This window comes from Megascapheus bottae, chromosome 2, assembly GCF_031878675.1.
Source record: "Megascapheus bottae isolate mThoBot1 chromosome 2, mThoBot2.hap1, whole genome shotgun sequence".
NCBI lineage: Eukaryota > Metazoa > Chordata > Mammalia > Rodentia > Geomyidae > Megascapheus > Megascapheus bottae.
In genome coordinates, this window is record NC_143510.1 from 15905474 (window position 1) to 15919341 (window position 13868).

The following is a 13868-nucleotide window of genomic DNA, read 5'->3' on the forward strand; positions in this document are numbered from 1 at the left end:
ACACAGTAAATCCACTAGCATAACTATGTTCATTGCAGCACTATTTACCATAGCAAAGATATGGAACCAACTCAGATGCCCCTCAGTTGATGAGTGGATCAACAAGATGTGGTATTTATACTCAATGGAAATCTATGCTGCTGTCAGAAAGAACAACATTGCCCCATTTGTAAGGAAATGGGAAGACTTAGAAAAAAATCATATTAAGTGAAGTAAGCCAGACTCAAAGGACCATAGGCTCAATGGTTTCCCTCATTTGTCATAATCAGTAGAAACCATGGACTCTCCTAGCAGAGATTTACAACAGAACAAAACCTAGATATATAAGGCCTTATAGTATGAGGCCAAATGAAAGGACCTCCGGGATATAGAAACAAAAGCCATATAATGAGTGATTGTTGTCCTTAATGTACTATGTTATCTCTCATCTCTTTTGCTGTCCCTTGGCTATCTCATATTGTTACAGTATTTCACTTTGTTATCTGATATATTGTGTATATGTGTATTTGGTTATTTGAAATCGGATAGGGAAGGGGGGAAAGCAGGATGAGGGGCGGGGGTGAGGAGAGGGAAATAGGCACCAAGACATGAGAAAGGGTATCAATGTGTGTGAAGTAATTCACCTTCTATCTGGTGAATATAATGTAACCCTTCTATTAATTACAATAAAAAATATATGAAAAAAAGAATTAATCGAGGCCGGGAGTTTGGCCTAGTGGTAGAGTGCTTGCCTAGCATGCACGAAGACCCAGGTTCGATTCCTCGGTACCACATGCATAGAAAAAAAAAGCTGGAAGTGGTGCTGAGGCTCAAATGGTAGAGCTCTAACCTTGAGAAAGTCCAAGGACAGGGATCAGGCCCTGAGCTTAAGCCCAGGACTGGCAAAAAAAAAGAAAAAAAGAATTAGTCAACTAAATGTCCAGATATTTATATAAACATGTTCATCATAACAATGTTTATAACAGAAAAATCAAATAATTGGAAGCAGATTATTTTCAACAGTAAGGTGGCCGGAATGTTATGTAGTAAGCTAAAATACTACCAAGTATCTTAGGTCTACAGGAGTCATGATTTGGAAATATTTTTAAGAGATATCTAAATAAGTTTAAATTTTCTTTTTTAACACTATGTATGTCTGATACTTGATGGACTTCAGGTAAATAAAACTATTATAATTAATTCTGATTCATAATAGGATTGCATGAAACATAATTAACTCTCTTCCTCTTTGTTATTCAAATTCTTGATCATTTATGCAATAAAAGAAAAAGACTGGAGCCAGGCACAGGAGGATCAATGGTTTGAAACCAGCCTAAGCAATCAAACCCTTTCTCAAAAAATATACAGGGTGGTGACAGTATAGACATATAATCCCCGCTATGTGGAAGGCCACAGGTAGGAGGATCACTGTCCAAAGCTGGCCCAGGGCAAAAATGTAACATCATATCAGAAAACAGTTTAGAACTAAAAGGGGTGGAGGTATAGTTTAAGTATCAGAACGATTGAGAGCACAGAGCCCTGTGTTCTACTCCTAGTGTTGACATTTTTAAGTGTTTGGGTTTGTTCATGTATAAAAATCATGATATAGACAAAGCCTCGTGGTGATGGATTCAGCCCCTGCTCTTAGCATGCTAGTATTTGCTGAAATGGTCTACGTTTCAGGATCTTTGCCTCAAATCTACCTTTCAATGTGCCAACTGTGTCATCTCAGTCTGGTGGACATGATCTTGAGTGCCAGCTGGATGACCAACCCTGGACTGCAACTAGTGGAAGCAGTAGAGTAAAAATGATAACCCTGACTGACACTGAGGAACCAGCCATAAGCAGAGGAAATTGAGCTAGGAATATCTCTCAGGATATCTCAAAGGAGTTTGGATGTTGGGTAGATAGAATTCAGGGAAAGCACAGGAACTAAAAAGAGTAAGAGGGACACTGCTTGGGGGAATTCACCAGGAGAAGGCAAGGCTTATTCAGGAGAAACCAAAGAAACACTTCTCTTCTAGAACCACTTTAAAGGAGGCTTCTGACCCAGGCAGGCAGAAGGACCAGCACTATTTCCAAGCCTGGGTCCCAATTGATTTTACCTATCACTGACCCCATCAGAGCTCGCTGAAGCTTGTCTGCATCTCCACCTACTTTTTTTTCCTTTCCTCATATCTATTGATTGTGCCATGGAACAGAGGGGACCACCTACCAAATCTTCTACTTCAGACAATGGGGAACTCCATAAACAATAACAGACACTTATCTGCTTCAGCTCCAGTTGAGAATCTCAGGTGTGGGGCTGAAGTTTGATATAAAATCCTGATCCAGGATGTGAGTGGGATGTGAGTATAAGAGAATAAGATGCCTCTTTTAATGGTCAGATAAACTTTCATGTCATCATCAGTGAAGTGGGAATGAACTGAACAATGACTTTAAAAAATATAATAATGGTGGGAGCACTCTAAAATCAATTTGGAAAAACTGATCTTGAAAAACTTTTTACCATAATTCAGGACTCTTTCTTATGTACTCTTTTGAAGGCTCCTTACAAATGGATAGCAAAAAGGAATATTTATTATGGGACAAAAAATGAGTGAAATCCAAGGTTGGCTCTAATGGTCATGAAACACATATATATCCTGTGCCCAAAAGGCCCCCAGTTTTTGTGTAATGCTCTATTATCGCAATCATCAAGTTTTTAACATTGTTTAAACAATGTTAAGAATGCATTTTTTCCTATTCTGGGCTATTTTCTTAATCCTTTCCTGTCACTAGCAAAATATATGCAGCTGGGCAATTTTTTTTTAAAGGGAAAAGCCTTATTTTGGCTCATTGTTCTGGAAGTCCAAAAACATGCACTGGCCTCTCTTTGGTGACATGTGGAAGAGTTCATGTTGCTTCATGTATAGCAGATACCTGAAAAACGTAGGGAGCATGAACAGGAAAGGCTTACATGGGACAGGAAGGTGAGGTACCAGTTCCCACTCTCTCAAGAACCGATTTTCAGCAGTCCTGAAAATTACATGGCCAACCCTGACAGCAGTGCAGGCTTTGGAACAGAAATCAGGCATGGTAGAAGAGGAGGATCTTCATTTCATACATTGTTTTCTATCTCTGCAAAGTATCTACCAGTAATCATCAATGCCTGCTTTTATTTCTTAGTATCCTGAAAGGCTAAAATGAAAAAGCAGTCCTTCTGTTAAGTAACTGGAAAAGAAGTCTGGCCAACTATAAGCTTGATATGGTAGCTAATCATATTGGCCAGTGTCATAGAACAGAAGAAAAAATGTTTCTCAAAGACAACTCTTTATGATGGGAATATTATTTTGATTCGCCAGTTGAATAAGACACTGAAGTCTGAATTGCAAAGTTTTGACAGCAGTAATGAGCAATCAGAGGAGCACGTTATGTGAGCTTTGACCTTCACTCATTTCTAAGCACAGTTGTTTGAGTTTCTTTCAGGATGATCAGAGTATACAATTTGGAGTTCCACTGGACTGCATAGGTGTCCAGCAGTATGCTGGTAGACAGACTGTCATAGAATCCCCTAGAAGCTTATTAAAAAGAAAAATCTGAACTCTAGGATGAAAGGTTCTGGTTCCACAGATTTCCAGCAGAACCAGGAATCTGTGCTTTCAGAAAATATTATTCATGGAATTCCTAGGTCTAGGACATTTTGGTTATCTACCACTGTGATGCCCAGAAGAGAATTCAGAGTATAATCAGAATGAGTACAATCAAATGTGAACACAATAAAAATGTACCAAGTACATGGTCTCAGCCACTAGAGATCCCACATTTCAATGTGGAAGAATGTGGGGACATGATCTGCATATCATGTGCCCATTCTAAGAAACAAACAAAAAATTAGATTTCAACGAGTTCAAAGTGAACTCTCCGGCAGGGCAATGGAGGGCATGGGGTTCACTGATGACAGAGATACTCCAGGCAAAGGGCCCAGCCGACACTTGTGAACTGCTCCTTTTAAGACCTCCGCTTCTACCTACGGCTCATTAGACTCCCGCACACTGGAGCTGGTGTAAGAGGCTTATCACAACTGGTGAGGAAGAAAAGCCAAAACCAAGTATGATGGGGGGTGTGGAGGGGGGATGCAATTTTTAAGTCAGCTTCTTCAGCGCATCACAGCACACTACATTGTCTTGGAAGCCTGCAGATTCTGAGAAACTGGTCCTCGAGGGAAAACCAGGCAATAGGCTTCTGACCCCCACAGCGGAATGAAAATGAAAAAGCAACTCCAGTCAGGGCATGCTGGTTGTGCCTGATGCACCCATCAAGCCCCAGCTGGTTGTTAAATGAAGTCGATTCAGTTCCACCCAGCAAGAGGGTGAAGCAACTACTGTAGAAAATGGTTAGATTTCAGGCAAATCTTTTAAGTACTAGCAGCAGGAGAACATCTTCTTTCTCTAAAGGTAGATGGAGGCAGCTCTGCCACGTGTTAAAATACCTTCTGCCTTGAGCAGTGGGCATATTTGATGGAGAACATTCTGAACGAGCAGAAAGGAGTTCAGCGTGGCTTAGGAGGGAGTGAGAGAGTGCGGGAGGAAGGAAGAAAGGAAGAAGCAAAGTGAAAGAAGATCCCCTCCATAATTTTTCACATCCCAAATCCCCACCCTACCAAGTGACAGGCTGCATCACACACTGTAGAACTGACAGCTCTGTGTCTCTTTCCTGGAACTGTCTTCAGCACCAACCCCCAAGCCTAATGTGGTGTGAGCAACTAAATAGCTGACCATTTGGGGCTGTGCACAGTCTCTGCCAGCTGGCCCATGCCACCAGGGCCCTAGGCCAGCAGAGCACTGGGAATCTGGACCTGGTATATAGGCCCTCCCCAGACACAGTGATCACAGCTGAGGCAGAGACCCTGGTGTTCCTCTGCTCCACCCACAAAGCTCTGCCCTGTGATTGGCAGACTCAGACCTAAGGGAAAGCACAGAGTGAAATCACAGGGCACTAAAAGCTTCACTGATTTTTCATAGCTCATTTTAACCAGGTTTGGCAGCAGGTTTAATCCTGCAGAAATAATTAAAATTAGAGGGCAGCCCAAAAGGCAGCTTTCCAGCACTGATGGGGCAATCTGCATATGAAAGCCCATTGTTTTGGCTGCCAGGCCTTTTTTTTTTCTTTTTAATCACTAATTAGTTAATTTATTTATTTACTCAAAGCACTAGGAAGGAGGACCAGAGACCCATAAATACTTATGCACAGACTCCTATTGATGGAATATGTAATGTAATTAAGCTGGAAGCATGCAGGTTTTAGGGTTACACCTGAAGTCACCTCCTACTAAAGGGAGTGGATAAAGCAGCATCTAATCCCAGCACTGAGCTATCAGACTGTATTGATCTGAAAGAGCTGACTATTGACCACTCCGATTTACAAAATAGCAACTTAATGTGGTTCCTTCTAACAGCATTTTATTCTGAGCAATTCACCCTGGATTAATTTTTTCCAGTATAAAATATATGAGATACAAGGGTTTGATTTCCAGCCCTAAGTTTTGTGAGGAGCAAATGAAAGGGAAGATCAGATAAGCATTGGAAATGAAAAGATCATGACTCAAGTGTGAGAGTATCGTGTCTATATTCTTGTTACCTAGCTCACATCCACAATGTGCTACTTAGTTATCACTAGGACAGGTCAGCTGCACTAGAAGGAACTGAACAGGGAGCTATTCAAGGCAGTAGTGAGACCTCTTGTCCTTTTATCTCCCTACCAGTGCACCTGCCACTAAACAGGTATGAATTTTAGTGTAAGACTAGTTTCTTGGATGAAATACTGGACACTGAAACTCAGAGCCTTCTGACTATAGTCACAGGCAGTATCTTGCTAACAAGTCCCCAGAATGATCTACAGAGTGCCCAGGTGCTTACCTCTATAAGAAAACACATGCAAACCAAAGTGCTGATCTGTTTCTATGCCATATGCTAGATCTTAGATAAGTACTTATAAAGTTATGAATACTCCTTCCTAAACTAGTTGTTTGGATGTTTCCACTAAAAATACCAAAAGGTAGAAGTAGCTGATTGATCTTGAAAAACTTATCTCCAGAGAGGGTTGCCCTGACATGCATTTGTTCTGAAAACTCTCATCAATTCTTTGTATTCTCATTTTAAATGTTAACCATTCAGGGTAGAAGCAGATCTCAGGGAAGCAACAATAATCATGCTTACTTAAGTATATAATATATCCCTTCCATTTACTAAAGGGGCTGAGCACAGGAACAGTACCCTAAAGCTGTCATTGCATTGAATTCTCAGATAATGCAGGATAATCTGATTCTTATCTGGTGTACAAGAAATGGCAGTTTATAGAGACACTGTTACTTTCCGCATAGTTGATCACCATAGTCAAGACCCACGGCCCTATCAACCCAGATCTTAAGAACTAACAAGTTCCTTCAAATGCCACATTCCCAGAAAAACAAGGGCAAGATGATGATGACAGAAACTAGGGAGATGAAAGCTGGTACCAATCTAAGGGGCCAGATCAGAGGCTACTGAGGAGGAATAATCAGTGGTATGTGGAGTGAGAGGAGATCCAGAATGGCTTGCAGGTCCTAGATAAACTGATGTACATTCCTGGGATGAAGAATACTGACAGAAAAAGATGTCTCTGGGTAGTTCTTTAGCACTTCATTCCTATATAGTGTCATTTCCTTCACAGTGAACATCCACAGTGGTTAAAGCAGTGCACTAAGAACAAGCCAGCTCTGAACGAGAATGCAAGGGTGTCGGGCGCGGTGGCTCATGCCTGTAATCCTAGCTACTCAGGAGGCTGAGATCTGAGGATCAAAGTCCAAAGCCAGCATGGCACAAAAGGACCTGAGACGCTTATCTCCAAGTAACCTCTAGAAAACGGGAAGTGGGGCTCCAGGGTAGGGCGGTAGCCTTGAGCTGAAGAGCTCAAGGACAGCACCTAGTCAGAGTTCAAGCTCCATGACCCACAAAAGAAAGAAAGAAAGAAAGAAAGAAAGAAAGAAAGAAAGAAAGAAAGAAAGAAAGAAAGAAAGAGGAAAAAAAGTGCAAGGGTATTGTTAGTCCAAGAAGGGAATGGCTAGATAAGCTCCACGTAAGTGAAAAGTGAATTTGAATGATAAAACGTGTCTGTGAGCAGAACTACTACTGGTATAGTCATAGCAGGTCCGCTTGGTCAATACTTCTAAACTTCAGACTTCAAGACTGAGGTTCAGAAAAGAACCCAGGGGAAAGGAAAGCTCATTAGGTTCAACAGATTCCAAGGGAGAGTTGTGGCCAGCAGATGTCACGTGGAAAATCAAGGCATAGTCACTGGAAACGTGGAGACAAGAACACTTTTTTTGCTTGACTAGACTGACGCTTAGCTGAGTATTGAAACAAAAAAGGATCAGATCCACAAACATCCACAGTTTTACACACACACACACACACACACACACACACACACACACACACACACACACAAGTATGTAGTATATTTGTCTACATACATCAAGTAGTTCAAGATAAAGAGCCTCAATGGATAATTAAGGAAGTTCAGTCAAGGAAGTTATGAACCAACTTTTAGATTATTCTTAGTACACTTCTATAAAGATGTTTTTATCATACAAACACCCACATATTATTCTATTAACACATAACTATAGACTAAGCGTCACTCTACAAGGCAAGATTCGAAAAGAACAAAATAGTGCTGAATCATGTCAAAAAGATTACTCTTCCTGCTCAGGATAGTAATTGACATCTTAAGGTAGGTGTTAGTGATACGATCGTTCTTACTTGTGCAAGTCACTTCAGCATGGGCATGCATCCAATCAGTTCACAAGGATCAGCTTAAGGATAGGACTCCAGAAGTTGGGAGCAATACGGTACCAATACTGATGCTCAGATGAGAAGTCTTCACTAAGCAACAAAATGCTTTATTATTGATATTACTATTTCTCATATCTACCTCCATTTATGACATATACCCATGTCTTTTTGCCTTCCCATTAAATACAGATGATGAGAAGCCAGTTAATTGGCAAGGTGGAAATTTAGTCCAAGGTAGATACCCAGCCATGCTATCAGACCAACTTTTCTCTAATTAATGGAATCTCCAATTAACTGACTTTTCTATCTGGGCTGGCTTGAAACTGCACTCCTCCAGATATTTCCTTAGTAGCATGCATTATAGTAGTGAGCCATCTGAGTTCAGCAAGTAAGTATTCTGAATGGTGTATCATTTGAATCACAAAGTGTACAAGCATTTTAAATCATTTAAATGAATATGGTGATATGGATTGAAAAGATGGCTTGAACTCTTGACCTTGATGAGCAAAAATTAACTTGTTCACAAAAGAAAAAAATCTTTCTATAACTGGCAGAAAGAATACCTTCAGAGCCTTAGGAGACCAATTGGTTTATTTGTGTGTATGCCAGTACTAGGGCTTGAACTCAGGTCCTAGGCACAGCTTGTTAGCTTCTGTACTCAAGGCTAGAACTCTGCCACTTGAGCCACAACTCTACTTCTAGCTTTTTGGTGGTTAACTGGAAATCAATCTTATGGACTTTCCTACCCAGGTGGCTTCAAACTGAAATCCTTGGATCTCAGCATTCTAGGTAGCTAAAGTATGGATTATCAGTACCTGTCTAGGTTAGAATTTGAAGCTCTGCAAAAATAATTTAAGATATTTGTATGATTGTCAAAAACAGAAAACTAAGTATTATTTTTTTCTAATAGCAAAAGTATTTATGGTTTAGTGGAAATTCATTCTAAGAATGCAGAAATGTGTCATGTATTTCTCCCTTCCCCTCCCTCCTCCTTTGTTTCCATTCTCTCATCTACCCTTCCCTTTCTTTTTAATTTTACAGCTATCAAAACAGAAACCAAGAAGAATACTATTTTGCAATTTACTTTTGTTAAACTTTCTATATACATCATTGTCATGGCTATATACAGGGATACACCTAAATTATGCCTATTTTATCCTTCTTTTAAGCTGTGTTATGTTGATTTATATTGAATTTAGAATTTATTTACACTTAAGTTGGTCCTAATTTTTCTCTATGTAAGTTATTTTCAATAAACTCATGACTTGAGACATGTTAAATCAACTCTCACTATCTTTTGCTACTTTTGAGTTGAATGAAAGTGAGTTAGGCTTTATAAACTGTCCCTCCTTTGGTGTAGGGTAGGGAACATCTATCCATTTGCAGAAGTTTTACTTTCTCTAGCAGTTCACAATGTGTTTTTCATCCCCAAATTGTTGACAAACTGTGTAGTACATGTTGCTAAAGCCATGGGAGGCAGGAAGATTTAGCATGTGAGCTGACTCCATTGACCAAGCTCAGGCTGCAACAGAAGTGGAGAAAACAAGCAAGCAACTCTGGTGTACACACTTTTGCTTCAGCATATTCTTCTCATCACAAAAGAGCAGATCAAAAACTGCCAAAAAAGATGAGAGTCATGCGGGTCTCTAAGATTGGTTGATTTACCAATGAGCAATTCTTTGCAAATGAATCTTAAACAGAGCCATGAAATTCGGTGGATTTCAGGACATGTTCATTATAAAACCAGAGAAAAACCATATCACTCTCTTTGCTCCCTCCCTCCCCTTCTACTTCCCACAGAGACCACAGGAGGTTCATTTTAAGGTCTAAGGAGTGGTTTGGAGAGTCTGAAGTAGATTACAAAGAGGGTTTACTCCTTTGAATTCTATATTTGAACTCCAGGCTCACCCAATTTGTTATGGTTTCTTTATCCTTAAAGTAAAAACCAGCCCGTTTTTTGGTATATCAAACAGCAAAACAAAATGTTCTCCAGACAGTAAACAATACCTTTAAAATATAAAAACAAAAACTTTAACAGAACCTCCAGTCTCCTTGTCCAGAGATAAAGCACTCTAGGCTATTTCTAGCAAAACCATGGGGAAACCTGTTACTGGATCTACAAGTTTACCCCCTTCCCCAAAACACACACACACACACACACACACACACACACACACACACACACACACACACACATGCTTAAAATGCACTGAGCTCTTTTCACTCTCTCATGATTTAAAAAATTTTAGCGAACATTGTTTTAAATGATCTATTTCTCATTTTTCAGAAAAATTTCAAAAATCATTTGTAAGTTGTGAAGCTAGAGTCATCTGTGGATGAAGGGAACACAGATACCACTTTCTACAAGTCTTTTCATCATTCCACTAGCTGAAACTAATAGGACAGTGGCCACCAGGACAGAGTCATCAGATGAAAAGTGCAGGCAGAGAGGATCTCGAGCTAGTCAGCCATCACTAGAATATATAAGGTATAAGTGAAAATTTTCATTAATGAGGAGCTGGCTCAATGGAAGGCTAGTGTCAGTGATCACATTGCCAATCCTGCCAAGTTTGTACTCAACTCCACATATACTTCATGGCACAAAAAACGGAGAAAAGCACCCTGAAAGTAGGCCAGAAATGGACAAGAAAAGACTGTCATGCAAGAAACAAGATGATTTTATTCACAATCACATTCAGATTGTCCTACTCACATAATAAAGCAAAATCAGTTTCATGTTGTTATTGTAAGTGTTTTTTGGGATTTCCTATTGAGATGGATTGCAGTTTTTTTTATAGAATGCTCTCCTGGGTGGCTTATCTGTTTATTTATACTCTAGGGCCCTCACAGGCACTGGAATGGGTAGTCTTTTCCTTTTTGGAAACCAGGCAAGCCTGCCTACTGTATGGCATCCTCTCTGAGGCAGCTATGGACAGCTGGACTAGGCTGCTGACAGGCTGCCCTACTCTGTGATGGGATTCCTGAGCTACCAGAACCACTTGGAGTTCATGCAAGGCTTAGAGAATGCACAGCTGGTTTGAGGCCTTGGGTAAATCTATAGTTAGGTGAACCTCTGCAAATATCTATGTTGTTTTTTTTTTTTGCCAGTCCTGGGCTTGAGCCAGGGCCTGAGCCCTGTCCTTGGACTTTCTCAAGGCTAGAGCTCTACCACTTGAGCCTCAGCACCACTTCTGGCTTTTTGCTACGTATGTGGTATCGAGGAATCAAACCCGGGTCTTCGTGCATGCTAGGCAAGCACTCTACCACTAGGCCAAACTCCCAGCCAAGGTTTTTTTTTTTAATGAATGCATTAAGTGTTGCATGTACTCAACCTGTCACAGAACTGACAGTAAAAATGGAAATTGATTCAAATTAACCAACAGAGTTTATTTTTATGTTTACAATGCCCCAGGAAACTATTGAATAATGAATACTTGGGTCTTCTGAGATTTCCTCCAAATACGAAGCTTTATGCCATTGGAAAATAAAACTATGTTCTTACTATAATTAAATTAACCTAACACACTTTATGCAACTGTTCACCATGACTTGTAATGAATTCCTAATATAACACAGATTAGTTTTACTATGAGATAGGTATAGATCTACCTGCAGTTGGAAGAAGTACTAAATAACACACCATATAGTCTTTACCAGGTGGCTCCAAATGTTTCAAATAATAGTACTGTAGCCCAGGCCTGGTACTGACATTGATGTGGTCAAGAGCATTCGATCAGCACAAAGATCCCACATGTGGACTGTGAAAGCCACTTTGGTCTCTCATATGCCTCCTCCAACTCAGTCATTCATCTGTTCTTTACTGTTATGCTTTTGTTTTGCATTTAGTGAAAGCTCTATGAATGAAATCATGCAAAGTATAATTTGGGTTGGATAATACTTTTTTCACTCTTCTAACTCCCCAAAGCATTTTATTCTTTTAATTTTCTCCTAGCCAACCAATCAGATATAGTATAGTGATATTTCATTGTGATTTTAATCTGCATTTTCTCCTCCTGAGTTGAGAAACTTTCATGTACTTATTTCTTGTTCTTTTCATGGCTTTTACCCATTTTCTAATTGAGCTGATTACTACTGAGTTTTGAAAACTATTTCTATATTATTTACTTGATATGCAGTTTATAAATATCTCATCACAGTCTGAGGCTTGTCTTTCCATCATTTATTACCATCTTTGATATACAAAAGTTTTAATTTTCTAATGTTACCAAATCTTCTTAGTGATCTTGGTATCTACTTTACTAATCCTGGATCCTAAAGACTTCCTATTTCAGAATGTCATGCTATACATTTTTCATCTAAGTCTTTAATCTATTTCAGCTGAATTGTGTGTGTGTGTGTGTGTGTGTGTGTGTGTGTGTGTGTGTGTGTGTGTGTGTGTTTATGTGTATGTCAGTCATGGAACTTGAACTCAGGCTTGGTTGCTGCCATGAGCTTTTTAACTCAAAACCAGTGCTCTACTGCTTTAGTCAAAACGCCATTTCTGGCTCTTTTGATGGCAAATTGGAATCTCACAGACTTTCCTTCCTAGATGACTTTACTTCAATATTCAGATCTCAGCCTCCTGAGCAGCTAGAACTGATTACAGTGATGAACCACAGGCACCCTGCTTCATTTGTTGTTATTGCTGTTGTTAAGACTTTGTACCTTTAAATAGCACACTGTCCTTTTTGCTTTGGTGAAAACACCAGGCTTTGATAATTTAAGAACTTTTTCTGCTTGATTGCTTGGTGTTAAAAATATCACCAAAAGACAGCTATCTGAGGCTAATTCTTTTCTTAATTGTAATTAATAGAAGAGTTACATTATATTTGCCAGGTAGAAGGTGCATTACTTAACCATCATTGCTACCCCTTCTCATATTTTTGTCCCCATTAGTGGAAAGTAGAATCATCCAGAAAGGATGATCCAACAAAGGAAAAGTCCCTAGAAAATCTGGTTATAGGTTTACATCATTTTTGTCTCAACTTTAGTTTAGAAAATAACCACAAATGAATACTTCCAAAATACATTTATTTTTCCTTGAGTTATTGTTTCTTTGTTTCTTCCTCCTAAAAATGAAACTAGTCAGTATTTAACTCACCCTTCAATTGAAATGCAGATATTCATTCCAGCTGGAATGAATTTCTCCCAATATTCTTTTGTTCCCTCCCTCAGAGCTTCCCAAATCAGAGCTTTTTCAGCACGTCACCATAGCACAATACTATCCCTCATTTGTCCAGGGATTCCCAGGAATACACACCCAATGTCCCATAGAAGTGCAATCAGGTCATTTCCCTTAGCACATACAAGGTGTCATGGTGAGTCTGTTCTCCAAAGAAAGAGAAGTTTTATGTGGCTATTTGGTAAAAACAACATGGTAATATCCTCCCATGAGATGGGCAAGGGTTGCAGCCATAGCCAGGCCACCTGTCTAAACCATTCATTGGCTACAGGTGTGGGATATTAGAGTTGTGGTAGTGAGACTTATACAGTTAGTGTTGCCCAAACTAAAACAGGCTATACCTTGCTACGTGTCTACTTTAAGAATTTTCTTAGAAAGCTTGGAGACCCCTCAGCCCCATTTCTTATAAGTGTCCTTTAACAGATCTTCCTTTAATTTCACATGACTTATTAAACAGGCACTTCTTAGAATATTTATTGCATGGCATAATAAGCAGACCAACCTCTAGACTCTAGATATATGTAAATGACTGTGCTTCCATACGCTAGACCTACAAGGGACACAATGAATATATGGCACATTTGATGAGATTTAACGAATTAAGGTAGATCTATGATACTGCAGATCTGAGGGAGACAGGGTTGCCATGTCCATAGCACTCCCGCCCAGCAGCAGCCTCTCCCTACCTCCTTGTTGGTCCGGTCAGCTTGCACCAATGTCCCGTTCAGGCAAGGTTCCACATAGTGAAGCTCTTCATTATACTGTACCCAAAAAAGCACAACCGAGAGAAAACAGGTCAAAGACGCAAAGGGTACTTGTTAGTAAATGAAGGTATATAAATACATAAAATATCAGCACATGAGGCTGGGCGTTTTGGCCTAGTGGTAGAGTGC

At 39.8% G+C, this 13868-nt stretch overlaps 1 protein-coding gene across 2 annotated transcripts in view; it reads right to left on the reverse strand.

The window, feature by feature from the left end:
• Positions 1–13868, reverse strand: part of Cacna2d3 (calcium voltage-gated channel auxiliary subunit alpha2delta 3) — an 846818-nt gene that overhangs the window by 431179 nt on the left and 401771 nt on the right. For both annotated transcript variants that reach the window (XM_090320869.1, XM_090320861.1), the window contains exon 9: positions 13662–13736. In XM_090320869.1, the coding sequence (XP_090176995.1) occupies positions 13662–13736 (75 nt within the window). The remainder of the gene's footprint in view (positions 1–13661; positions 13737–13868) is intronic.